We start from the raw sequence: 27,826 nt of genomic DNA on the forward strand, positions 1-27,826 counted from the left end.
TATATCTAAAAATAATTTTTATTTATATAATTTATAAATCTGAATTATATTCAATTCTAAAAAAACATATATATATATATATATATATATATATATATATATATATATATATAACATTTTATCTGCATATATGTATATATAAATAACATTTTTTCTTAATTTTTCTTATAGAATATGTTGATAATAAAACTTGAATACTTTGTATAATTCATGTCATATCAGTACTCAAATTTCAATCATAGCACAAAAAAATAATAACATTTCAAGTATGAATACTGATGAAAAAAAAAAAACAAAAAAGATAGAAATATATCACTGCTTATTTATCAATATTACAAATATAATAAAACTGTTTAAAAATTTGTTTATACTATATAAAAATACAAAAATGTGACTCAAAGTGATATGAAAGATAATCATAGAAAAAAATATTTAAAAAATTAATCAAAATATAATTTGATACACGTAATTACTCTTCGCTAATTACGTTGTATACATTGTAAATAATGTATATAATCCCATTTTTACTTTCTCTCCTGAATACCCTCTCCCAATCATATCTCTCCCATTCCCAATGAAAATGTAAAGTGTTAAAAAAAAAATACTAATTACAAAAAAAATATTATCTATTTATTTTTCATTACACTTTTTTTTTTTTTAATTGTATTAAATATCTTTGAGATATAAAAAAAAGTTTTAATATAAAAATTGTAATATCATTAATCTCGCCATTCTGTATGCACAGAATAAAACTAAAAAATTACTCTTAAATAATATTTTATGATTATGTAGTGCTCTCGTAAATGCTTCATTTATTTTCATAAAAAAAAAAAAAAGAAAAAAATTATTATTAACTTAAAAAAATTATTAACTTTTTTACGATGATGAAATTGACCGTCGGTACGTTACAGTTAAACGAGATGTTATGCCATCTGTACGCATACTGTACGCATAGACAGTGTTTCGCAAGGTCGCGTGAAAATCATAATATTTTAGTTCATCTTGACTTCAGTTATCATTTCTAAATGATAAAGATATGTGGTCCTGTAAAAAAAAAAAGAAGAAAAAAATTAAAAAGAAAGAAAACATCGACGATTTTTGAAATCTCGGAAGATATGTTGAAAAAAAATTATTTGTTGACGCAATAATATTCTGTAATTTTGAAGGAAACACTTTCGTTTTTTTTTTAGGTCTTTACAAATCAACGTTGATATTTTAAATGTTAGATATTTAAATTCTTCGATTGAACCAGAAGGCATAGAAATTTGTTTTATTTTATTCGATAATATTTAACTATTATAAAGATTCCTTGTTTAGAAAATAAATAATCAAACATGTTTGTAATTTTTAATATTAAGCGGCCAATCTTCTTTGTTGCCATCTATCGATCGAAGTGTTTTTGTTGTATTGCACTCTATCCCCGATAAGATTGTCCTTCGCGTAGTAAAATTCTACCATTGTTGGTATCAATTTATATCCGATGCTAAAAACAAATGATTTCCTGAAATTTACTCGTGTAATTTAATTGTGCGCCATTTGAAAAGTAATTAACATACAAGTGTTCCGGCATTGACAGAGTATTCTTGCCGCTTTGATATTCCTTTAAAAGTTCATCATGTCGGCATTTCAAATCGTCCCAATCAATTTCACGATCTTGATGACACAAATGAGATCGAATCTTGCAAAAAAGTGGCTCTCTGTCGTAGAGATGTTTAAATTCTATCGGTTCTAATTTTTCTACTGCACCCTCAGCTCGCACCTATGTCGTACTCATATAAAGATAAATATTTTTTTTCAACGAACCAATAAATAAATTTATGATATAATACAATTGAAATTTATTTGTTTTATATTTTTTTTTTTTTTGTTGTATAAAATAAACCATCACCTGTCTGGCAATGTTTTGTCCTTTATCATCTATGTAACACCATACAAAACACGCAGCAGCTCGTGGTACACTATCCTATGATTATAAATATGTATTTATTAAAATGTTTTTATTAAAATTTTTATCGGAATAGATTTACTTAATAAAATTTCGTTCGCGATACGATATTCTTACCAACTCTGAGGCTTTTCTACTTCGTTGATCAGTGACTAATACGAAACCCTCGTTATCAAATTCTCTGAGTACTACATTTCTTGCCGCAATTTTATTGTCTCTAATAATGAAGATAATTTGATTTTAATGATTCTTTTCGAAATTCATAATTAATCTCTATCGTACATATCTATCTATATATATATATATATATATATATATATATATATATATATATATATATATATATATATATATACTCACATAGAGGACGTCGCCAGGCAAAAAATATCTAGCATATTTTGTAAATATTTTCTTGACTCTTCATGCCACGATTTGAAAAGATCCATTGGATCATCGACGAGATCATTGATTCTTGCTAAATCTGAATATTCTTCGTTGATCTTCGGTTCCTTCGTAAAACGATATACTGCTATATGAATTGATTTTTTTGATCTCCCAAAATTATTTATTGTTCTTATGCACGCCTTAAGAAGCTAATTAAATGGATCACGTTGAAGAACAAATAAGCGAGAAAAGAAAATACAAGCGAAGGATAATTATATGATATTATGTTAATATTCCTTTGATAATTCTAATGGTGATAAAATATTATATAATTTGAGTTTATGTTAATTATAGCCTCGTTTATGTAGAAAGCTTATACATTCAAGTACAATCTAACGATGTTATATATTGAATCTTAGACATTTTTTTCAATTAAACATGAATGACATGATTTAAAGACATGAAAATATGACACTTATGCAAGTCTTCGAACGTATGTATTTGGGAAAAAAAAAAAAAAAAGAAAATGGAAATTTTGTATCCTTTTTTGTACAAGTTAAATTTTTAAAAAAATTAAATAAATTATTGAATAAAGTTAATAGCCGATCTTTTTTTTATTCGCATTATTTTTAACGTTTCGATAATACACACATTAACTAATTATGCATTTTTCAATGGTATTATTGAATGGTTTATTTTAAATCGAACTTTAATTGATATATTCGTTCAATAACTTTTATCATTTTTTAACGAAGACAAAGGTTATCTTACAGTTTTCACTATATCTATTACATAAAAAATATTTTATTCGATTGTACATGAAACAATTATAATTTTTATTATCCTCTGTACATATAAATAAATGGAAGACAAAATACTGTGTGTACCAATAAATATTTAGAAAATGATTTCAGATCGTTATGGATCTTTATTCACATCGTAAATAATCTTACCATGTTTATTGTACCAAACAAAATTGTTAATATCAATATACTTCGTTTGTTTCACTATATATAATAACGACACAGGTAACTTTGAATCGGTTCTCGATAAACAGACGACTGAGCTATTAACAACGAACTGCTTAAATATCAGCTGCTTATAATCTCCCACCATTTTACACATGCGCAAACTCCTCTTTAAAACCGGCTAAGAAAAGCTAGAGAATTTATTTCACGTTACTTCGTGTTACTATTGAAATTACTAAGAATCATTAATTACAATTTGGTTTTATATTTTAGTCAATCTATTATTTATTTACATTAAGAAAATACATTTCAAAGGTATAAGAACATTTATTCGTGAACAATTTAACAGAATATTATTATATTTAACGAAAATAACAATCTAGTTATTTTATTATTTTAGTAGAATACTGCTACTCCAACCGTGTGTATTTTTAAATATTATGATGAAAAAAAAAAAAAAAAAAAAAAAAACAAACAAATAAGAAGACGATGTTTGGAATTTATTGAATTTAGTCATAATTCCATTTGGTTTGAAAACGTAATGTGATACGTCGGTTTTGTACCGACATAATATTTATTTTACAAAGATAGTGAATACAATTTTCTTCGATAAAATAAATTAAGATTAATTATGCCGCGCAAAACGAGAAATCATTTATTAAGATTTATTTGAAAAGTCAATATAATGATCGTATTCGTATTTACAATCGTACGCGGTAATCTTTAATTTGCAATATCTTTTACTAATGAAGAAATAAAACTAAATAATATCACTACGTATATCACTATGTACGTTTAGGAAATTATGATCTAATGGCAATAGCGATCGATGACGATACAAAGAAGAAATGACGAATGAAAAGTAATAAAACGTTCGAATTATGCAAAAGAAAATAATATACATACGATCGTCGTTGATTTTAAGTATTTATCACAATTTTCATTTCAGTACATGTTCGTTAATTCAAAATGACTTTTCTTTCTTTTTTTTTTTGTTCCTTTTTTTTTGTTTTGTTTTCATTTCAAACGATTACAAATATTTAACTAATCGTTGATTTTATCCAAGCGATATTAGAGGATATTTGATCGTACAATCTAGGTCTTTCGACTCCTGCTTTAGAACAAGCTATTCGCCAACTACCAACTCCAGTTAATGCCCACGTTTGACCGCCAGCTTGAAGGCAAAGCATTGGGCTACCAGCGACTTCTTCCTCCTAATTAAATCGATGTTCAAAATATTACATTTAAGTTATAAGCCTTAAATATATTATAACTTACGTTGCAATCATCCACCGAATATGCTGGCTCGGTACAAACACTGTTGACCGACGCAATGCTTATATTTTCGCATCTTTCCATCGCACTATGCCTCAATTGTACTCTCTGCAGCATATCGCCTAAAACAGAAAATATGTAGAATGGAATATTTTTTTCAAAATAGAAAGTACGAAGAATAAATATTTCTTTTTCCTTTATTTTTTCAAAAAGTCGGACAACAGTTACAGCTTCATTGCATTATTAACTAATATTTCTATATGAAAGTATGCACATTAACGTAAGTTAGTTATATAAGTATACCAGTTTCTTTCATTTTATACTTTGCTGAATGTATTTGTCTAACATGTTTTATAAATGCACGTTATCGTGATATGTCCTTGTATCCTTAAGAATAAAAAAATCGTATATTATACAACCATCTTTATCTCATTTTAATAATTATTATAAAAGTATCCGTAGAATAAGGGAAAAATGACTTTCTATCTATCAGGTAAAATTATATAGAGGCCTTCGTTGTGTCCTTTTTGTTCTTAATCTAAATAATGTTAAACTTTGAATATGTCAAAATAAATAAAAGAAAAAGAAAAAAAAAAAAAAATTATCACGTACGATTTCTGGCCCAACCCAAAGTATTGCATTGAGATGCATTGGTCGATGGTGGATCTTGAGCAGAAGGCAAACAAACTGGCCTGACAAAATCCGAATAGGTCGCAACAGGACGATCTAATTTTAATAGAACGGTCGTACTTCCCTCCACAGGGGATTTTATCATTCCTACGATCCTACGTTCCTGTTGCCACGGTGACGTACTCGAAAGACGTACTGTGCCCAATCTAGCAGACCATTCTGCCTTTGGTTGTCTAAATAATCAAAATAAATAAACATATTTTGGACAATGATCTATTAAAATATATCACGAATATGTTTTATTACCCTTGGAAACAAGAAGCAGTTGTGAGTAACCAACTTTCAGCTATCAACGTAGCATCGCAAACATGTACCTCTTCCTTAAAAAGTGCTGCGTGCCAGGGCCAATCGCCAGGTTCTGCCATTTTACTAAGGCCCTGTTTACCTTTATTTCGTAAAGGCTGTACCCCACATTCTAAAATGATAAGTATAAGAAAGAAACTTTTGTATATACGATATACGGAGTAAAAGTAAAAAATTGAGTAATTTGAATTTCTTACCGAGTTCAGAACAACGAATATACATAACATCTTTGCTTGGACATGGTGCCCTGACAAACGTGATCTCTGTAGCCGATGGATCTTCCATATGAACGTATTGAACATCTTCTTCTTCGTCGATTCTCACCTCGACAGATTTGACGCCACTGCGAAAACAAATTATCAAATTAAATCTTACATTTTAAGGATAAAATTCTATCGAAAAATAATCCCACTCACGTATAAGTTAATAGAGTACAAAGAGAATTAGCTACTGTTTGAAGAACGGTTTCCATTTCTGTTGCCGGCATAGTGGCATTCAAATTCTCGGTACAGAGTTTACCGATTGTACCTTTTTCGTTAAAAACGACGTAACCCTCGCTGTTGTATTTCGCGGCGTGTGGCGTGTCCCATGGCTGAGATTTAACAGCTCTTATACTTTGCGCTAATGATACTATCAAACGAAAGGGTCGATCATCAAAAAAAAAAAAAAAAAGAAAAAAAATAAAAAAGAAAAAAAGAAAACAACAATTTCGCTCTACTCACGACAATCCTTCTCATCGCTTCCATTTGGACAATCTATTTTTCCGTCGCATCTTTTGACATGTGGAATGCAAGTTCTTCCAATTCCGCAATGCATATATCCGTCGCGACAATAGGCACAATTTTTTTCATCAGCCAGATCTGGACAATCGATTATACCATCGCAAATCCTTGGCGACAAAGCCTTCGATTGAAGTGTCTGTACGCATCCTACGATAAAAATAACAATGTTCCTCATTTTATAGTACTTTTCATTTAAATTATATTTTTTTAGAGTTTCTTTGAAATTAAAACAACGATAAGAATTGTCACCTGGTTTTGGCCTGCAACTACCAACATCTGCGTATTCCGGAAAATTGGAGCAATCCAAAGCTCGCTTGATCCTGTCCGAAAGTCTGTTTCCGCAGCCGTTCCAAAATTCTCTGCAAAAACTCCTACAAGGTAGTTGCAATAAATCTTCGGGATCGCCGGACAAACAGGCTGGTTGTAAAACTTGACAGACGAAGTCATATGCCGAACGATAACATTCGGCATCTACCAATTCCCTGATTGAAAATCAAAAATATAAATTACGGCAAAGATCATTTTTGCGAAAGGTAAGCGATTAACGGAGAAGTTACCTAAATGCAATGACGTCTTCCTCCACGTCGATCAAAGAACGGTGTCCCAATATATTCGGATAGGAAGTTACGTTGTATGGAAGATGCTTGCAATAAGATAATTCGAGAAGACTGCATCTTCTTGGGGGTGGTGCAGTCGTTGTAGGTGGAATCGTCGAGACTGTTGTTTGTAGGCTGACTTGTGCGTTTAAAGCTGTCAAACTTTCTTGAACTTCAAGACTCTTTGCGTCTATCGTCAGATTCGATAGATATTTCGTGCTAGTCGGATCGATCTCGCGCGATAGAATATCAACCACATCGCTTGTAGTGATGGTTTGATATCGTGGATCAAATCTGACATCGAAATGGACCACCAAGTCGCGTCCTTCTACCCTGCAATAGAGAAAAAAAAAAGAGAGAGAGAGATAAAAGTTAGCTTTATAGTATTGTTATCACTGACAAGAATTAATCCTATCAGATATTCCCAGTTGAGAATCTTTTATAGAACGATATAGAGTGTCGCAAGAGAATACGTAAAATATATTTTAAACGTTAGGAATATTTAAAGAGATTAGAAATAAATAGCTACTGTATTCGTTTGATGTGAAACATGAGGATACATTACTGATGAACGTGGCGCATTCGATACTTGTTCTTCCTTAGTGTACACATCAGAACGCGTCGCATTTGCTTATGTATGAATCGTAAAAGAATTGCAAAAGGAATCGGAAAAAGGTTTTCTCTCTTTCGTATTGAACCAAGATAAATCTTGGGAAGAACATCGCCAGACTTTCAATTATTCCATTTCAAGAAACTCGATTTATTCGATTTATTAACTTTATACGTAACTTCTATAATCATTCACCGGTACAAACGCTATTAGGAGAATATTAGACGAATAGGGCATAACGTAAATGACGACGATAGATCTTTCAATAGAAATATCATCTTAAATCGATTCGAACATGATTTCAATGAACAACAAATTATTCGAGCTATTAAAATTTGAATCAATTCTGATCCATAACATTACTTACCCGTCGAGTGCTAAAATGTCCGAAGCAAGAAAGGAGAGTTTTAGCCAACTACGTCGGAAAATAAGATTGATCCGATCGCGATACTCTCGCGATCGTATGCGAAAGGCCTCGGTAGAGGGATCTGCCAGTTCTAATGCAAAATAATCTCCATCGGTAACTCGAAATGTCGCCAAGAATATTTGATCTCCTGGTGAATCCGACGTTAGGAATGTGTCTAAAAAATATCATACAACGTTCTCAATTAGTTACTTTTTCAAACGACTTTATTATACGTTTCCTAGAGGATCATTCTAACGTAATCACCATAATTAGTTAGTTTCATGATCGAGGAAACGAGCGCGTATATAAACAAGACAAAGTGACGTTCTTCGACGTTTACTTGCTTACAAACGGAGCTATAATTATTTCTTTTCCCTATTTCTTATCATAAATAAATAATGATAATAAATAAATAAACAAACGAACATAATATCGTTATAAAAGTTTGTTCTATGGCTATTATGTTGTCTATTTCTTTCAACAGAAAGTTTAATTTCCTCTGGAGTATCGCCATTGAGATGAGTGACTATATGGAAAAAAAGAATCGAGGACAAGCAGGTGCCCGCAGCGACAGTGTCCAAGAGACTCACCTTTCACCGCAAACTTCGGTCAGCAATTTTTCATCATTTCTTAACAGATAGAGAGAGAAAGAGAGAGAGAGAGAGAGAGAGAGAGAGAGAAAGATTTTTTTTACGAAGGATCGAATCCTTATTCTACAATCAATATTTCCAAGAGGCGATCTTACACCGATATCATGCGGTTAAAAGACGCTCGATATTTGAGATAGTAAAGTCGACCAAAGAATTTTTCGACCTAACATATGTCAATGACATATAAATTCTGTGCGAACATAAACTGGACTAACACGTTCTCGATAGCGATAGAAAGAATTATCGCTAAGGACAAGCGTTTTATTTTCCTTATCTCCTTTTTTTCTTTTCTTTTTTTGATTTTCTTTTTTCTTTTTCTATAACGTGTGACGACAAAAAGAAAAAAGAAAAAAAAAAAACAAAAGAAAGAAAGAGAAATTTAAATATAAACAATTCGTCGAGTTTAAAAAAGTAGAAGAAGAAGAAGAAGAAGAACAAAAGGAATCTTCAAAGTATGACGGAGCATTACGAGTTCCGGTATTGAAAGTCAGTCTTGGTCTTCTCCTTGTGACCCTCTTACTCTCACCATCATCCTGACTACACGCGTACTCTCGTACTGGGAATCTCTGTACGAGTATCAAAATGTTTCAAGGACACAAATCCCCACTTTAAGGTCGAACCGCTAAGCGGTCATAGGCATGCGTCACTTCGATAACTCGGTCATACCGTTACCTTTTACTACTTCGAAGGCCTCACTGGACCAAGAGATGATTCTTGTTGGTTCGTGTTTCTTGTTAGTAACGCGCGAGATATTCTCATTGATCGTAAAATCCATATGAATCGTTGTTCTCCTTACGTACTTACTTTAACGAGAAAATCTTTTATTATCGATCGAAATACTACGTAATATTTTTTTTTCATACTATCGTTTTTTATTACACAATTAATATTCTCATATCAAAGGGAACTGTACTCCTATCACGTTTACAAACGTAAATAATCTTATCGAAAAGAGAGAGAGAGAGAGAGAGAGAGAGAGAGAGAGAGAGAGAGAGAGAGAGAGAGAGAAAGGAAGAAAAAAACAAAACGAAAGAAGAATAACAAATATTATACTTATGATATTTCTCACTTGATTATCTATGTATAAATCTTTTATTATCGTAAATAAGCGTAGAAAAAGCAGATATTTTTTTCATCTATAATTTCCATCTTACACAAGAGCCAATTATTGAATAACGATTTGTTTTTTATTTTTTCAATAATTTTCTTTTTTTTTTTTTTTTTTTCGTTTTTCTTCTTTTCCTTTCCGATAAGCGGAAAAATTTGTATTCATTGAGTCGAATGTCGATTTCAATAGAACCATAGCCAAGAGATAAATTTACGGGAATATAATTCTACAAAGTTAACTTAGAGGAAAGGTAATTCTCGTTGATATGAAGTCGTAAGAAGTTAAAAGAAAAGAAAAAAAGTAGTTCCTCGATAAAACGTATGACTAGTCAGGGCTTCTTCGAAGACTCGGTAACTCGGTCAGACCGTTATGTTTGCGTGCTGAAAGACCTCAATGGGCTTTGGCCGCATCACCTTCTTCTTCTTCTTCTTCTTCTTCTTTTAATTTTTTTTCTCTCCTTCTTTTAGTTCGCACGCGCATATGCGCTCGTCACAATACATTTATCGACCTCCTCATGTTTCTCCTTACGAGTACGCTCGAGTCATTAATAACTCCTTATTATCTGCTCCTTTCAAGTTCTAACGATATTTGATAGATCCGATACGTTTCTTCGAGTCGTTCTCGTTTCAATTTATTTACGAATTAATTTACAAGACTTTTACGTCACGCGATTTTCCAAGACGATTTTTCAAATCGAACTAATATCATTTTTATGATAATCGAAAATTTAGAAAATTTCTACGCTACATTTTAGATAATATATTTCTATTATTAAATCAATCGAAATTTTTCACTTCAGATATTTCAATCCTTTGGCAATAACGGCGGTCGACAATCGATGTTTCAGGAAGTGAGATTTCGTAACGAACGAATAATTCAGCCATTAGGCAACATTTCGACTTAAAAAAAAAAAAAAAAAAAAAAGAAAGAAAGAAAAAGGAAATATAATATTGGAAACATAAAGCCGCAAGTTGTATTTTTATAAAATTAGAATTATTAGAAAGAAAAAAGGAGAAATTCTTCAAAAAAATTAGAATTTTTCGTTAAGAAATTATCTTTGAAAAAACTTTGAAAATTTTAGTTATTTTTATATACTCGGGTTGCGAGCTCTTTCGCCCTTTAAAATGTATATTAATCCATTTCGATTCTTGGAAAACGATTATATACATTCGACTTATATAATTTTATTCGGAATTTTAATGTACGCGAGAAAATAATAGAACATTATATCAGTGCTCGACGACAAAAGAGTATAAATTTACTTTTGTTCAAAAGAAGATAAATAAACTAATATATTTTATGTTGCTGTTTTTTGATTATAATTTTAATATTACAAGTCAATATCACTTCTTTCTCGCTTTTTTTTATCTGATATTCTAATAATATCTATATATTTGAGAAAACGATATATAATGGCAAACAAAAAACAATATAAATCGAGTTATACTATTTTGTCTTTAGTTTCAAAATTTGATTATATAGTAAAAGTACAGTTATATTGTTTAAATGTAATATTTCAGTTCAATGACAGTTAAGTATCCATAATTTATATTAAAGGAATTGAATAAAAAACAGATTTATATATACAATGCTTAGATTTAAATTACACTGCATGCAATAAATTTAAATTACATACAATAATGTCAAAATTACTGTGACCGATCAATCAGAACGAAGATTGAACTGAAATATATGAATCAACTTTAAATCGTTAAGCATTTTGTGACTTGAATTATTATGTATAGTGACTACATTAAAATAACGACAAAGTTTAACTATTAGGTTGGAAACTATGAAACTTACTATACTATTAGGTTGGAAACTATGAAACTATGAAATACTTATATATTAGATTGGAAACTATGATACGGGCGTTGAATGAAAATAAATAACTAACCAAAAACGCCCGTTTCATAGTTTCCAACTTAATATTTGTTTGATTATTTGATTAAATAAATATAAGTTAAACTGACAATTTTGATAAGAATAATATAAGTCACAATTTCTTAAAAAAAAAAAAAAAATTTCGAAATCGAATGATATATAGTTTGAGACATATCTTTTCACGATTATTAAATCTCATGTAAAACATCTGATGTTATATTGCACTTTGAATATTATTAGTCTTGCTAATAGGTATTATTAGATATATAACTATTTGATATTAGATATATTAACTTTTCGGTATCAGGTATATTAGGTTTTTAACTAAACTAATAATTCCAATTTCTATTTTTTTGCTCGTCCATCAAAGATATATTCTCTCAAATTTTTATTATTCCTTTTTTATCGTCACTTTTTCATTGTCGTTAGATTTTGACAGGCTTGACATGATCACGACGATAAACGCGACAAATCGTTTTACTCTCGCTCATAATTCGTTCGAGTACAATATCTAGTAGCAAATTTGTAAAGCACGAATCATGTTTTCAAACTCGTCACACACCATCTACTTATAGCGTTAAAACGTTATTACCAAGGTAGTGATAAATCGGATTTATCGTAGCGAATAATTGAAAAACGATTATCAATGCGAATTCTTTTCGTTTTTGCACTGTTAATTTCTTTTTTCTTTTCTTCATTGTTGTTTTTTTTTTTCTTACTTTCGTTACATCTCAACAATCAATTGTATACGCGTTCGCTTGTACTCTTTCTCTACTATATAATAATAACTAACAGGAACATCGAGAAATGTGATTCCTATGAATTTACCGTTCACCTTAAGACAATAATTTTCTACGGAACGATGACTCTTTTCCGATGGTTACGAGACCCGTTGGAAATTGAATTGACATTTTGATCAATCACGCAAGTATTACATTTTAATATAACGATTGAATTATATAAAATAATTTTACCGTTACTTCTTGCAATTCTTATCGCAATTAACGATACGTTAATGATAACGTGTGAAATATTATCAACCGTTCAATTTCAATTCGAATAATTTTGATATTTATTAAGAGACACGAGACGACTGATTAATCCGAAGATATCAATATGTAGGATTCTCTTATAAATTATTTAAAAACTTCGTTACGACACGCGCATCATTTCGAGGAAGGAATGCTATCATTTCTGCAAGGTGAAGTGCGCGTAAATGTTGGAACTGTACAAGGAAAATGTTGGTTGTTTTCGACTAAAGGAAACGTCGATCCAGGGTTCGCGGTTCGTAAAACGTTCAGACACCGTGAATACCAACCTCATCGAGAGGGGCTTCTCGCTCGAGGTACGCGACGAGTTTCTTTGACGTCTATGTAATTTCATGGCTCCTAAACCGCATCGGCAGCATAACCGACAAGATTGCAGATTTTCGTTCAACTACGATGCTCTGCTCTATTCCCAACTTTGAATTTCATGGTGAAAGTGGTGAAACGAAAGCGTTTCTTAACTTCTTTTAATTTTGCGAAGATGTTGAAGGATTAAATCGATGCAGAAAATTTGAACCTCGTGTCCATTCATCCTCAACGTCGTCAGATTTTCATTCAAAATTAGTTTCGATATCATACGAAATATACGATGGAACGGCGTTTCTCAATCTTCTATTACGACTTAATTACTTTTCTCGACTTTGACGTAAATCAGCAAGCATATAAAAATATTGTAGTGGGACGTTAAAAATTTTAACGCCCCACGTTGAAAAACTTTGCAATAAAACATAGATGGTTATAACTTCATTTCTACGTACAGTCATTATTATGAAAGGATCCCCGTTTAATCGCTGCTAAAGTTCATTAATCATCATCATTCGATGATGTTAAATAATGATGGTTGTTTTTTTTTCATCTTAATGGAACAAACAAGTATGGATAAGTGCTAAGTATGTCCTACGAGCAGATACCTATGTCCACCTATGCGATAGAAGATAACGAAGTAAAAAAAGATAAAAAAAAAAAAAAAAAAAAAAAAAAAAAAAAAAAAAACAAAATACTTACAGCCTAGATATATGGAAACGCCGGAAAAGAGAAGGAAGAGCAAGAAGGCAGCCAGGACGCAGCAACCACATCGATATTGACCACCGAGCTTCCTGGTGAATCTGATGTCGCTGTCCGAGGATAGGATCGAGCTTGGTGTGCCAGCCCGACTGAATCTTCTCGTGCTTACTGTGCTCACCGAGATCTGCGGATGATCGCGAAGAACGCTGTGAAATTTCTTCAAAGGACACTTCGTTATATTATTATGATCTTTTTAAACTGATTATGTAAGTATATATATATATATATTTATATACGTACACATATATGCACATGCATATATGTGTATTGTATCGAGTGCAATACTTTAATGAGAATATTTAAATATCTTTGTTTATTTATATTTCAATGGAAAAAATGTTCAGGACAAAGAGTCACACGAATTTAAAATACCTCGTGAACTAATCATTATGACGACATTGAATATTAATTTTTATTCAAAATAGTGGCAAGTGGAATCAATTTATGCGAGAAAAAGTATTTATAGGATTCCATTGAAAGTAATACCGATGACCTTGAAATTTGAAAAAAAATTCTTTCCATCGTTGGATGTATCCTTTAAAATGATGTAACATATCTCTCTCTCAAAAAAAAAAAAAAAAAAAAAAAAAAAAAAAAAAAGAAAAAAAAGAAAAAAAAGAAAAAAAAGAAAAAAGAAAAAAAAAACCATAAATAACGAAGATACTTAGGCGTTCTCATTTAAATGTTGCACCCGGTTTATATGTACGTCGTATAGATCGTATCACAAACTGTTCATAGATCTAATTCATAGTTGCAAGAAATAATAAATTACGGTGCAACGTAACGTAAATTTACGATCGAATCTATGAAATGTGGAACGTTCACTATGATTTTCCTCTTAAATCACTCGCTCGAGATATACCCATAGCGAAATTTTTCATTACGAAACGAAGCGCAATGGAAGACATCGAAGGAGTGAGTGGGTGCATGACGAAACTATCTTCTTCGTTCTACTTTCTTCGTTCAACAATTTCCACAGCTTCCAAAGTGTAGAGACACGATTCGTATTGAACGATCGATTTTTTCTCTTCCTACTCTTGAGATATATAAAATCGTGCAATCCTCGCGTTTAATAATGTTGAATATCGATTAATAGGAAGAGTTGAAGAGAAATGAAGAAAAAGAATTTTTAATTATTATACGAAATTTTTGAAATAAAAAAAAAAAAAAAAAAAAAAAAAAAAAAAAATAAAAAAAAAAAAAAAAGATCTTTAAAATAAAACAGACGCCAAAATTCTATTATTTTTTACTCATACCTTGATAATCCTTGTACACAAAATTTCCGTTAATTAAAAATTAGAAAAAAAATTTTCCTAACGTATGCATTTATTAAAACATAAAATTTCATTTTTATATCATACTATCAAACAATTTTTCTCACTTGCATTTGACAATAATCACGAATCACGAAAGCAGGAAACACCTCGTAACTGACACGAACGCCAGGGCCTGTAATTATGCGATTAGCCGTGTAATTGTCCGAATAGCAGCTTATGCAAGCGCATATCCGCGATCGACCGCGATCGAGACCGCCTTGTTTCGTGACATGCAAAGCTCGCGTATGTGCTTATTGTAAAATAACCATGTGTACTTGCATATAGTACACACATATACGTGTGTAGGTATATGTTTACGTATGTATTTATTTTTTACACGTGTATTCTTTCCGGCTAAGTAGATACACAATAACACGTTTACTCCTCTCCCCTCGCTCCCTTCCTCTCTCTCTCTCTCTCTCTCTCTCTCTCTCTCTCTCTCTCTCTCTCTCTCTCTCTTTCTTTCTATTTTTCTCTCTAACTTACAAATCTATGAGAGTAAGCGTCCGTGTAATCGCCTCGCGCGAACGCGCGTGCACGATTCGCCACTCGCGATGCATCTTTCTCTTTCTCTTTCTCTTTCTCTTTCTATTGCCCTCTCTGTCTTGCCCACGCGACGAATAGACGAACGAACGAACGTGGAGGGCGTAGGCCTTCCCCGTTCAAATGTTACGCTCGGCTCACGGTCTATGATGTGCGGTAACAACCGAAGGAATCACACCTTTTAACGAATGATGATGATGATGATGATGATGATGATGAGTGTGGGCTAGTTCGAAAGTTCTTCTTTTTATTATCCTTTTGTTTTCCTCGCTTATTAACGAGACGAAATGTCACGACTCAACATCGATCCATTTTTTAGACTCAATCGATGGGAAAAAAACATTCTCTTTCCTCGTGGAAATCTAATAATGACGATTCGAAGGACGGTACTATCCTTCGAGAGAATCCTTTTACTCAACCGCGATTACGAATGACATTTCTACGATTGATAACCTATACGAATTTTTGACCCGTTGGAAAAAAAAAAAAATTCTTTACACGATGATTATAGGATAAGCGTTAAGGATATTTGCATTTACATATTATAATTTGTTAATTTCTTACGATTAACTCTCATAGTTATTTATTTTCGCATTTAAAAGGTCACACCACGGTTATTCGTCTTTCACGGAATGATCTTGGAAATCGTTAAGATTGTGGATCGCTAAAGTAAAAGTGAATAGATAGAAACGAATAATGTTTGTGAGAGGCGAGCCAATTTTCTCACGGCACTCGATACGCCATTGCGAGAATAGGAAATAAATGTAAATAGCATTGGATATATTTTTTTTGTCTGTCTTTCTTTTCTTTTCTTTCGTTGGAAATTATGTTAATCTATGTTTTAGATCATTTCCATACTTTGAACGCTATTTATCAAACTTCCGTTCATTATCTAAATATCCGACGATAACCCGGCGTAGTTTTATTGCATCGATTAGATATAAAAAATTCTTTTCCACCCGTGCCATTTGATCTTTGTAACGAGAACTTGATCTATATTAGCATATTCCTATCGTCTATGCGGAAATTAGAAAATTTCTATTTGCATATCGAGAAAGGGTCATTAACGTTACCGCTTAATTTAAACGGGCAACGGACCAAGAATCGTGTCACGATTTCGACCATACGGCAATGAATATTTTCCTTGGCGAGAAATTAAGATTAACATATCTGTAAGGTTTTATCGGGAAAAATTCAAACCTGAAAGTCCACATTACTAGACTGTAACACGAAATGCAATATTGGTTTTTATTCGTATCTTCGACTCGACTCTGTTCTCTCATTCGAGATATCGAGAACACGAACTTTATGACCGGTCTACCCTTTCCATCTAGACGGTATATATATATATATATATATAATTTTAATTAGAACTTGGAATGCTACTGATCGAATACGCCGATCGAAAAACTGCCAGTCTTAGACTTTGTCTAAGTCTTATGTAAGTTGAGAACGATCCTAGGAGGGTCTTTTGCCTAACACAATAGTAGTGCACATATTACGAAAGTCGAATGAAAGTTCGAGCACGAAACCTTTTGCATTATAGTAACTCGATTCAAAGATACCATTCGCTTAGGAGTTCTTTATCAAAACATTGTCTCGATTAAAATAAACAAGAATGCAAGTCTCATCGAACGTTACGAATTTATGTCGAACGATCGAATTTATTAACGCGTTTTTAAATGAATCGATGAAAAAAGAAAATAATATCTGTACTTTTTTTTTTTACATGATCGAACATACAAATAATCGGATTTTTTGATGATATATTTCGCAAAAATCATGATATTTTATTAAGATTATCTTTACGACAAAGAATCGCACGGATATATCTCGTGATTCTCATAATAGTATTAAAAGGTCATGAGACTCGATCCTTTGGAAAAAGAAAGGAATCCTCGTTACGAAATACGTCAACGAAACAAAAGAAGAGCACGATTTAACATGATTAAGAGTACCGTACGTGGGTAATCGATTTAGAATAGGTTTGATGATGTTTAAAAATTTATAGACGGCGGAAGGATGCGGTGTAATTTATTAGATGAAGAAATTTCCAGATCGGAAAGGAAAGCTTCGCAAAAACGTTTGCCAATCGTAAATCAAATAAGCAATTACAATTGGAAATAATCATTGACTTTCGAGCGTTAATACGATGAATCGCTGATTGTGAAGGGGTAAGGGGTGGTCGTTTCGAAAGTAGATTTCAATGTCAGTAAGTGGAGAATCGAGTAACGATGGTAGAAAGAGATTAAGTGCCGGACTAAACGTGCCGAGAGATACGCGTATGCTTCCGCTAATGGACACGGTCAACGACTTCAAGGCCGAGAAAAAAAAAGAACAAGAAAGGAAAAAGGAAAAAAAATTTATGGAATCGTGGCAAAGTTATTTTCTTCTCTTGATGAGGCTTTCGTGAAAGTATATAGAATCGATACAACTTTAATACGAACTAAGAGATTTATTTCTTTTCTTCTTTTAGCTCGAAGACTTTGTTGTGATACTATGTGTATATTTATTTATAGTTATACGAGAATATCCGGTCGGTGGACGATGGACAAGAATGGCCCCGGTGGAAAAGAATTCTGCCCGGCGTAAAACGACGCACCCTACGGAAGTTGTACGTTTATCATCGTCATCTCGACGCACTCGACGTCATCCTCTTTGAATTTTACGACTCGAGAGACTCACGAATAACGATGCAAGCCGCGTCGTCCTCCTCTCGAATAATCATAGTTTCCCGGAAACCATAGTTTTAAGAACCGTCTTTCAAATATATTCTAATCATTTTCCTAATTTCAACGTAGTAAAACTTCGAGGAACGACTCGGCGAGAAAATTCTTTTTTACTTACGCGTAGGCATGCACCTATCTATGTACATATATGTGTGTGTATATATATATATATATATATATATGTACATAATATATATATGTGTATATATATATATGCATGTATGTACCAATTATTCGAAGTAATCTTTGTTCACAATGAAAAACGCTCGGTAAAGTGTCAAACTCCATAGAAATTTGTGTCACCGAGTCATGAAAAAAGAAGAAAAAAGAGAGAAAGGAAAAAAATCTAGTATGTCCCATTGGCTCGCCATAGTTCCCTTTGACTGTTGTTACTACCGTTACTCCAAACACCAGGTTACCTTTCGAAAAGAGCAAGAATCTAGGAACAAGTTTTGCTCGCCTTAAATTACATTCTGCCCGCTTCCATTCGCCTCCCTCTGTATGCATGTAACGAGCGTCCGACACTCGTAAACCCGTAGCCTTCTCGGTCCAGTGCTTCTATTCTAGTAAACACGATAATGCTTTCTTCAACCAAAAAGAATGATCATGCCAATATGTCCAGTTAAAAATCATTAGCCAACGTAAACATATCGTGGTACGTGTTTTCTAACTTCCTGGAAAAACTTCTCTCCCATTGCAAAATCAATCCAGATCATTACATACGATTGATTAAAAATTCTTTACGTAAGTATGCCGCCTATACACTAATGAGAAAACAATTAAGATAAAATCTGATACTCCTTAAAAAAAGGAATTAAAAAAAAAAAGAAAAAAAGAAAATAAGATGAAATAAAAGAACCGCTCTGGAAATGTTCCACCGCGTTGAAAAATGTTGATTGGATATGCTACTTTTTCTTAGATCGAATCCAAAACCGTCATAAACTTTCCTTAATACGTAACGATTTCCGCATAGAGAAGAATAAATTGAAAGGTGAAAGATTTTAATGGAGTTTAAGTTAAAACAGGATCTACTAAATAATTTGTGCCGATTTATTCCGGAAAAAGAGAAGGGAAACAAACGAGTGACAATTCGCGTCGCACGTTCGGAATGTCAATCGGCTTCATCGAGTGTCGGTAAGAGCGTAACGGTAAATCGTGAAGAGAACAGATGACAGCCCAACCCAGCCAACCCAGCCCAACGTTAACGCATCGTTCTCTATTCCGGTCAGCCTAGTTCTTCGTTTTAGCTCCTGCGGCGAGTGCGTAAGTATTCGATACACACACACGGCGACTCAGGGTCAATGGAGAACAAGGTCGATCGGAGAAAAGGTTTTAGGAGATCGTTTTAAGGTTTCTAAGGAAGATCAAATTTCCAAGAGATTCAAATTTCTTTAAAATACATTTGTCCAACGACAAAATAATGTACGAGAGTATGTCGATGTCTATGTAAATGGATATACTTTAAAAATCATTTATTGGGTCAATATTTTCAATAAATGATTAATATTTATAATAAAATATCAATACTTACGTATTATAAGTGACGCTGAGACTTAATTATTATTTGTATCGATTAAAATATGTGTATGAACACAGGGTGTCCAAAAAGTGTATATATACTGATCATTTATTTTTACAAAATATTTGCCATTAATTAATCAAGATACCGATCAAATAAATAGAAATGTACATTAAACACGTTCCACGTTTTCTAAATATTTCGATCTACATACCTGTATCCTATTTGTAAATATACTTTGAACTCGAAATAAATTCACTTCTATGATTTACTGCAATCGCGTTTACATTCTTAATCTATGATAAATATTTGTCAGTCGATGAAATTCGAGGACAATCTTGTGTATAAGATCGGACGATACGGTTGTAGATTAGAATACAAGGAACAACTGAATTATTATTTCTTTTAAAAAATTTACATTCAACCCTGATCTTGCTACTCGTTCTTGTAATTGTCTATGGAAGTTAAGAATACGCGGACGCGCGCTCACGTTGAAAATTCACCATTTATGTAATTCAGAGAGTTCGGCCGAAGTTTATTACGAGGCGTATATCTAATTCCGCGAGTTCAGACCTCGAGAACCGCAGAAATAATTCAAAGAATATGCGACCGGGATGAGTTCACTTCGAAAGATCGGAATACGGACGGGGTATTAAACCCATTGCAAGTAATAAGAATCGTACCAAATTATTTAAAGATATTTTCCCTTCCGATGTCGTCGCTGTGTCATCGTGAGAACGACGACGTTTTCCACTTTAAAACTATTCCCAAGAAACGACCGTTTTGGTAGTCGCAAATAAATGTAGGTATGTACGTCGAAAATAAGTAAGATTTACAACAGCGTTGATCTTTGTTCTTGACATCTCCCTGCGAAATACGAAGGCACGAATTGTGTAAAAAAATAAAAAAAAAAAAAATAAAAAAAATAAAGATTAGTTGAAGGTCAGGCTACGAGAGGTAACGTCTACCCGAATAAATATAGTTTTTATGTCCGTCAAAGGAAGCCTCGGGCGACTAGTACTACTACTACTACTACTATATTGAAATTCTTCACGGTTCTTACGAAGCGACATTTTCCTTCCATTACTCGGAATGTCTTAATGACAAAATAAAGACGATGTCGAATGGATTATGAAGAAGCTCTTACGAAACTAATTAACTAATATCAGGTAATAACGAAATCGCTAGACGTCGGACTCGGTCGAAAATTTAATTAAAAATCATTTAACGTATATATCAAATTTCAATGAATCGCATGGAATCGCATATATTGAAGGAAAAATATTAAAATAAACGTCATTGAATTTACGAAATTACAAAATGCCACGATATTATCTTTCCCACCCATCCTTTCGAGTTCCGCGAAAGGCAATGGATAATATAAAAACGATCGTAAGAAAATTGCCAGCGTAAAATTCAATAATAACGCTTCCGTGGCTTAGCTTTTACGTCTTTCACGGGAAGAACAATGCGCATTTCCGAGGATGATTTCGCAGACGACTCTGCCAGGGATATTTTCGCCTGGTGTGCGTCTTTCGCACGAGGTCCAAGCATCTAATTAACGTTGAGAGCATCGTTGAGAGCAGAGAAACAGAGAGTGAGAGAGAGAGAGAGAGAGAGAAAGAGAGAAACAGAGAGAGAGAGAGAGAGAAGTAGAAAGAACTAATACACGTAAACACATATAGAGAATAAGAGAAGCAATTGAAAGAGCGTAGAAAGTGTGCCAGATTTAAGTCTCACCTTTGAATCCCACGAGCTCTTCCTCTTATGTTCCATCGTGACGGTCATTTTCAAAAATCGTTTCACCTATTTTATCCTTCCTCTCGATTAGTTTGATTTGTCAACGTTCACCCGAGACGACGTTGTTTTCCGGGCCCAAAACCATGAAGAAGAACGTCATCGCGGGAGAATTTTATTCCTTCTATTATTTTTCCTTTTTCTTCGATCACCTCACTAAGCATAAGATTTTTTTTTGTTTTTAATCCGATTCACACTGCACCAAACACCTTATTTTCCTCCTTTTCGATTTTTCCTCCTTTCGTCGAAATAAAGAAATTCCTTCTTTCGTTAATTTCAGATCGAATCGATGCCGTTACTCTTTGAATTCTCTCAAGACACCATTTCTCTTATTGGTTTATATAAAGTAGTGCGGCTGAGATTTTCTACGGTTGTGTACTGTAAATTATACGTGAAATTTCAATTATGATGGGAATTTGAGAAAGAGAAAGAGAGAGAGAGAGGGAGAGGGAGAGAGAGAGAAAAAAAAATCAAAGAAAACTTGAAAAGAACGTCGATGCTTGCATTTGTTACGATTGTGCAAAAGCCTGAAGCACATGAGAAATTAGAGAATAATGTCATTTGATACTTCGTTGCACTTTCGTGACCAACTAGATGTATCTTCTCTTTGAGGTAAACGCACACATACACACACACACACACACACACACTCATACACACATACACACACGGTAACACGATATCGCGGAACTTTCGATCCGGAGCAGATTCTTGACACTGTCGAGCAATTGGGCCGATTTAACGCCTCTTAATTTAAATAAAGCGAATGCTAAAACAAATGAAAATGAGTTCCGTACACTAATTTGGAATTCAATTAAATTAAAACTTTTTAACAGAGAAAAAGGAAAAAGAAAGAAAAGAAAAAAGATTTAAAACCAGACTGAAAGAGGAAGAAGAGACTGAAGGAAGAAGAAAAAAACATTGAAAGAAAATTTTCACTCACTGAGAGATCCCAAGATCCTTAGAGCACTGTAATAATCCGTCCAAAGAGTTAGATACACAAAGATATATAGAGATAGAGACGCGCGAAAAGCGCAAAAGACGTCGAAACTCGTTCAGGAGGAACAAGCGTCCCAGAATCGCGTCACTTTCGAGTACTTGACCCAATTTTTAACTACACTAGCGAGAGAGAGAGAGAGAGAGAGAGAGAGAGAGAGAGAGAGAGAGAGAGAGAGAGAGAGAGAGATGGTCCATTAAAAATCACTGGTCCGTAAGAAAGTCCATTAAGATTGAACCGGTTGGATACGATGCAGGTGCACGAATAGATAGGGACAACTGTTGGCAGCTGCTAAACGTAACAGCCAATGTGCGTTGTTCTCGATGTTTGACCACATAACTCGATGAAAAGAGATAACAACAATAAAGAAAAAAAAGAAAGAAAAAAGAGAAACAAAAAAAAATAATAAGTAGTAAATAATAAGGAACAAAGAGAGAGAATGGAACGTTCGAAGAGTGAGATCGAGAAAGAGAGAGAGAGAAAGAAAGAGACCTACTATCGGTGTCGGACCGTTCGAAAAGAATGTTCTTTCGTGCTCGAGGAACGGCCAATTTCTCCCGAGCCGATGAAATCGGAGTCTGGTGCCACGAGCCAGGAGATTGTCCCGAACGCGAAGAGAGAACGGAGGGTCTGCTCTTGCCGTTCGCTCGTTCGCTCGTGGATGCACTTTCACGTCATTACCGGTTCTCCACGGCGCAGCGGCCCGTACGTACTCCCTCTTAAAGCTGAGGGCACGCTTATGAAGCTGTCTAGAGCAAGGACGACGACGACGACGACGACAACGACAAAGGATCGATTTGTCACATTTCATATTTATGTTGTACGTTATGTGTACGTAAAAATTCGTACGATCGAAATAACTTCTTTTTTCTTTTTTTTCCTCTTCCATTTCTATGATATGGATTATGTGAATAGTTCGAGAGAAATGCCGGCATATGTTTATAAGAGAAAATAATAATCAATTATCGCGAATGATAATGCAAAGTTTTATTCAATTATCCTGATATTTCCTTTCTTTTTACTAATATCTATACGATATATATATATATATATATATATATATATATATATATATATATATATACATGAGAAAGAAGAATGAAATAAGAAAGATATGATAGTAAGTAGTACAGCGTTCGATTCTATAGTAGACCGTAAAACCAATCTGTTATGGCGAAAGTGTGTCTATGTGTCATATCGTTAAATCTTCTTACTTTTTAATAAATAGACCGAGTCTTACGATTACATACAATGAACGATTCGTATAATCGAGTTTTTTATATCTTCCCCCCCCCCCTTTTAATGTGATCTTTCGTAATTAATAAATTCTACACGTTTAAATCGAATAGAATACGCGTACATATTTACTATGTATTTAAGTATATCGTTCAAATCTCTTTACCGAGAGAGAGAGAGAGAGAGAGAGAGAGAGAGAGTAGACGAGCTAAGATGCAGGTGCAATTACATCGTATTCTCCCGTCACGGAATCAATGAACCTCTCAAAGAGAAGTTTCGCACGCAATCTCGCAATAAGATCGGAAGTTCGTGCGCTCTCAACGAGTTTACAAACGTTCTACTCCCACGAATCAACCGAGTAGACAGAATTGTTCCCCGTTGTCTATGCACTTTCACGTTATTGTGTCGTCTTCCGTTCGCGCGCATATATAAACACGGAAACGATTGAATATATCGTAGATAAAAATTCATAAATCTTCTGTATTTAACGTTCTTCGTTCGTGCTTAAATTATTATAACTTATCATTCATTTTTCATTCTCTCTCTCTCTCTTCTCCTTATTTTCACATCGTCGTAAGAAAAGTAATGTGATATAAATTCAATGAAATTCGATGAAAGTATAAGTTTGTTATTTCTTTCTCTTTCTCTCTCTCTCGATCTATACTAAAAAAAAAAGAAAAAAAAAAAAAATAAGAATAGAAAACGTATGTGCAATGATTCAAACGAAACGCAGTGTTGTTTCAAGGCTAACATGTGGATGTAATATAACGCTTTTGTATCTTCTCTTATTACAAGTATACACGGATAATCCATTGATCATACTAATTGTTTCGATAAGGATCGCTAAAAAGAAAATAGTCAATTTTAATATAGAAACACTCACGAAAGATTATTCTACGAGGTCGTATATGGAAGATATTGTCGTCGTAACGGAGTACGATGTCCTATCCTTGAATCTTCACGGATTCGATTAAAATAAATAAAAAACACACACATGCACACACGTAGAAAGAGAGAGAGAGAGAGAGAGAGAGAGAGAGAGAGAGAGAGACACGAACAAAAAAGAAAGATTAAATTTGCATGAGGACGGAGGAGAATGTTAAACACCTATCGTGCATCCAGCATCGTAATCTAAAAACACGCACGACCGGCAAAGAATGTGAAAAAACAGGGTTGAAAGAACGCTATAAAATTCAGATGAAAGGTACGCGTACAAGGCACACGTATAACACATACATACATACATACATACATACATATAACGTATTTCTGACCGGACCCACCTTAATTTTTTTCTTTTATTTTCTTTTTTTGATTTTTTCTCTTCGCCGTTTTCCTCGAGGACGTCCTTTCCTTTTCTTCGTCAGGGCCGTTCGTCGTACGACAAAATCTTTCTTTCTTTATTTATTTATTTTTTTTTTTTTTATTCTTTCCTTACTGATATCACTATCTCGTAAATTATTATAAAGTCGAAATTAACACGTGGATTATGCGTTCGATCGTACTTCTTAGTTCCGTTGCACTGAAAAAACAGAGAATAATAAAAATGCCACGAAATTCTCTGGATAAGAATATGTGTATAGAAAGAAAAAAAAAAAAAAAAAAAAAAAAAAAAAAAAAGGAAGGACAAAACGCGCGTTACGACGAAGAAAACAGATGTTCGCTTTGGGCATAGACCGGAAACGTTTATATCTTTCCCTTTTAAAGTCAGCACCGACACTGGAAGAAGCCTCGTCGAGTACACCAAGGCGAGCCTCTTTCTCTCGTGTCGCATGGAAAGAAACAACCGTTAATGCTAAACGCGAAGTATCGTGGCGCGTGGTACACGCACGAATGTGTACATACATACACGCGGTTGCTGCTACTGCTGGCTCTGTTGCTGCTGTTACTCGATTAATGACCCGGCAAATGCTTTCCTTCGTCTCTCTAATATCAACGCGATCAATGACATCGAGCGTGCGCTAATTAATCGAACAAAATTATTATTAATTTCGATCGACTAAGAATAATATTTATCGATCTTAACTATATACGTGTGTATATATAAACGAAATTTTATCTTTTAACTCATTAATCCGTTAATTGTATACGTATACTCTTTACGAAGTAACAAGGATCTTTTTTTTTTTTTTTTTTTTTGTATTACGGTAAGTATAATCTTCGGGCGAAAAGAAATAATTTCTCGTTATGCTATTTAAATAGATATTAAACAGAATAAAAATAGAATAATTTTGCATGACTATCATATACAGCTGAATTGATTAAAATTCATCTTATTGCGATTTGATCGTAGAAAAATTCGATTTCTCTACTATTCGACAATGAGAAAAATGTATTTTTAATTTTTGTTGTACCCACGCTTCCTAATGGATTTCTCGAATAAACAAATATACATATGTATATATGTATACACATGTATATTACATGTAGAACGGCGTGAAAGTATGATTTCTTTCGTGAAAACATTCGCACCTCGTTTACGAGATATATTTTCTTCGATTCTTTTTTTTCCTTCTTGTATTCTTTTTTTTTTCTAACGATTTCAATCCGAGATCTATACAGATGAAAAAAAAAAAAAAAGATATTTCTCAATAGGAGAGAGAGAAATTTTGTCTCCTGGAAAGGAACGAAACGATATACGGTCTCGTTCGAAATCATGAGGTAAGCGCGCGTTCCCTTCCGATCGTTAACAACAAAAACTTATCTCTCCGCGAATCGAGAGAGAGAGAATGGAACGTTGGCGAGCAAGTGCATTCTATGCTATACAGAGTTTACTACGCAGAGACTATCACTGTTATATACATTAGACTATTAAAATAGAACCGTTCGTATTCGCGCGTATCATTAGTCTATACTTTTACCGTATAGGATTCGCAGTAACCCGTTAAACAAGTGCTCTCTAAAGAGTACTTACGTTCGTTTACAGAGTATCCTGATCTTCGACGAAACAGCTTTCTATATGCCATGTTGAGAAGCGTATAGAAATCGTCCCTGGTATCGTCGTAATCGTCTTCGTCGTTTTCGTTGTCATCGTCGTAGCAATCGTTTCGAGTAAACAGTCGCCGATGCGAGAAAATTTCTCCAAGTTTCGACGTATACGGTTGGCTCGATGTTACAGATGTACGTGTGATATCAGCACCGGTATGATCGACGACCCGCGGTCGTAAGTTCAATTTCCAAGAAAGCTCTCGCGCGCTCCGGCCGGCGCGGCAGGCTGTTAAAACAGTGCCACGCGCGTACATTCCTTTCACGTTTTTAACGCATATTTCGAAACCATCGAGAGTTTGAACTAACGGTGCTCTGGTATAAACGAGACTACGAAGACTAAGTATGAAAAGTCCGAACGATACGTGTCAAACGTATCGATAATAGATAGAAACGCGAATTTTCTTTTTCATTTCTACGCGGACTTTTGTTTGGATCGGAAACTACATTTTTTTTTTCTTTTTTTTTTTTTTTTATCGTACCACTTCTATTTATATTAGTCGAACAGAAAGATTTGCATAGCTAAAAAGAATTTCACATGTCCGACTGACATAGGAGTATTTGGATTTTTGTTCGTGTAAAATGCATGATCCGTTTTAATATAGAACTATCTATAAATCCGTGACTTAACTGACAATGCAATACACCGTTTGGCGTTACAAGTTACTCCAAGCTTATGTTCTATTTATAAATGATATTATTACATCTGGAAGACTCGATTTCTTAGGACCAACCGAAGTAGTAGAGCCTATATATTCTTAGTGCATGGTTGTTGAACCGAGTATTGCGAGTTTTGCAACGAACGGACTGCGTAACGGCACCGTAGTCAATGTCTTGCGATTGCATCATTGAAGCTTGACGCGAACACCGATAGGAAAAACGCTTTTGACAATGGCTGCCTGACATTTCGCGTAGCCTATTCATTCGATCGATCGATGGATAAATATTGGGGACGATCGATACTTTGAATTTTAAAAAGAGAGAACACCTCT

At 33.6% G+C, this 27,826-nt stretch overlaps 2 protein-coding genes across 12 annotated transcripts; both read right to left on the reverse strand.

Annotated features, from left to right (window-relative positions):
* Positions 1–1,243: 1,243 nt before the first annotated feature.
* On the reverse strand, positions 1,244–3,606 carry LOC124956409 (pyridoxine/pyridoxamine 5'-phosphate oxidase). Of its 3 annotated transcripts, none has more exons than XM_047512184.1 (6): positions 3,283–3,606; positions 2,306–2,454; positions 2,063–2,162; positions 1,889–1,963; positions 1,557–1,759; positions 1,244–1,483 (listed from the first exon to the last, which is right to left on the reverse strand). In XM_047512184.1, the coding sequence occupies exons 1-6, from the start codon at positions 3,283–3,285 to the stop codon at positions 1,354–1,356; spliced, it is 660 nt and encodes a 219-aa protein (XP_047368140.1). In that variant the 5' UTR covers positions 3,286–3,606; the 3' UTR covers positions 1,244–1,353. The 3 variants fall into 3 exon arrangements, with proteins under 3 accessions (XP_047368140.1, XP_047368138.1, XP_047368139.1); XM_047512182.1 differs by having other exon boundaries at positions 2,306–2,474; XM_047512183.1 differs by having other exon boundaries at positions 2,306–2,538.
* Positions 3,607–3,744: 138 nt separating this feature from the next.
* Positions 3,745–27,826, reverse strand: LOC124956408 (atrial natriuretic peptide-converting enzyme). Of its 9 annotated transcripts, none has more exons than XM_047512176.1 (14): positions 26,764–27,826; positions 25,133–25,371; positions 21,560–21,994; positions 13,653–13,836; positions 7,921–8,134; positions 6,905–7,276; positions 6,597–6,829; positions 6,288–6,494; positions 5,982–6,195; positions 5,763–5,908; positions 5,509–5,677; positions 5,185–5,435; positions 4,576–4,694; positions 3,745–4,511 (listed from the first exon to the last, which is right to left on the reverse strand). In XM_047512176.1, exons 3-14 carry the CDS (start codon positions 21,605–21,607, stop codon positions 4,338–4,340), a joined length of 2,331 nt encoding a protein of 776 aa, XP_047368132.1. In that variant the 5' UTR covers positions 21,608–21,994; positions 25,133–25,371; positions 26,764–27,826; the 3' UTR covers positions 3,745–4,337. The 9 variants fall into 9 exon arrangements, with proteins under 9 accessions (XP_047368132.1, XP_047368128.1, XP_047368129.1 ...); XM_047512172.1 differs by having other exon boundaries at positions 13,653–13,869; XM_047512173.1 differs by lacking the exon at positions 26,764–27,826 and adding an exon at positions 25,699–26,744 and having other exon boundaries at positions 13,653–13,869.

Source organism: Vespa velutina, chromosome 22, assembly GCF_912470025.1.
Source record: "Vespa velutina chromosome 22, iVesVel2.1, whole genome shotgun sequence".
NCBI classification, from domain to species: Eukaryota; Metazoa; Arthropoda; class Insecta; order Hymenoptera; family Vespidae; genus Vespa; species Vespa velutina.

What these genes read in the sequence shown, in the direction of transcription:
- LOC124956408 (XM_047512172.1), bottom strand. Translation starts at nt 21,607, where the DNA reads ATGACCGTCACGATGGAACATAAGAGGAAGAGCTCGTGGGATTCAAAG. An exon ending in CGTTTCCATATATCTAGGCT is followed by an intron (nt 8,135 to 13,652) that starts GTAAGTATTTTG and finishes GATATTTTTTAG; the next exon opens with ACACATTCCTAACGTCGGAT. An exon ending in GACATTTTAGCACTCGACGG is followed by an intron (nt 7,277 to 7,920) that starts GTAAGTAATGTT and finishes TCTCTATTGCAG; the next exon opens with GGTAGAAGGACGCGACTTGG.
- LOC124956409 (XM_047512182.1), bottom strand. Translation starts at nt 3,454, where the DNA reads ATGTGTAAAATGGTGGGAGATTATAAGCAGCTGATATTTAAGCAGTTC. An exon ending in GACAAAACATTGCCAGACAG is followed by an intron (nt 1,760 to 1,888) that starts GTGATGGTTTAT and finishes AGTACGACATAG; the next exon opens with GTGCGAGCTGAGGGTGCAGT. An exon ending in CTGTCAATGCCGGAACACTT is followed by an intron (nt 1,484 to 1,556) that starts GTATGTTAATTA and finishes ATTTGTTTTTAG; the next exon opens with CATCGGATATAAATTGATAC.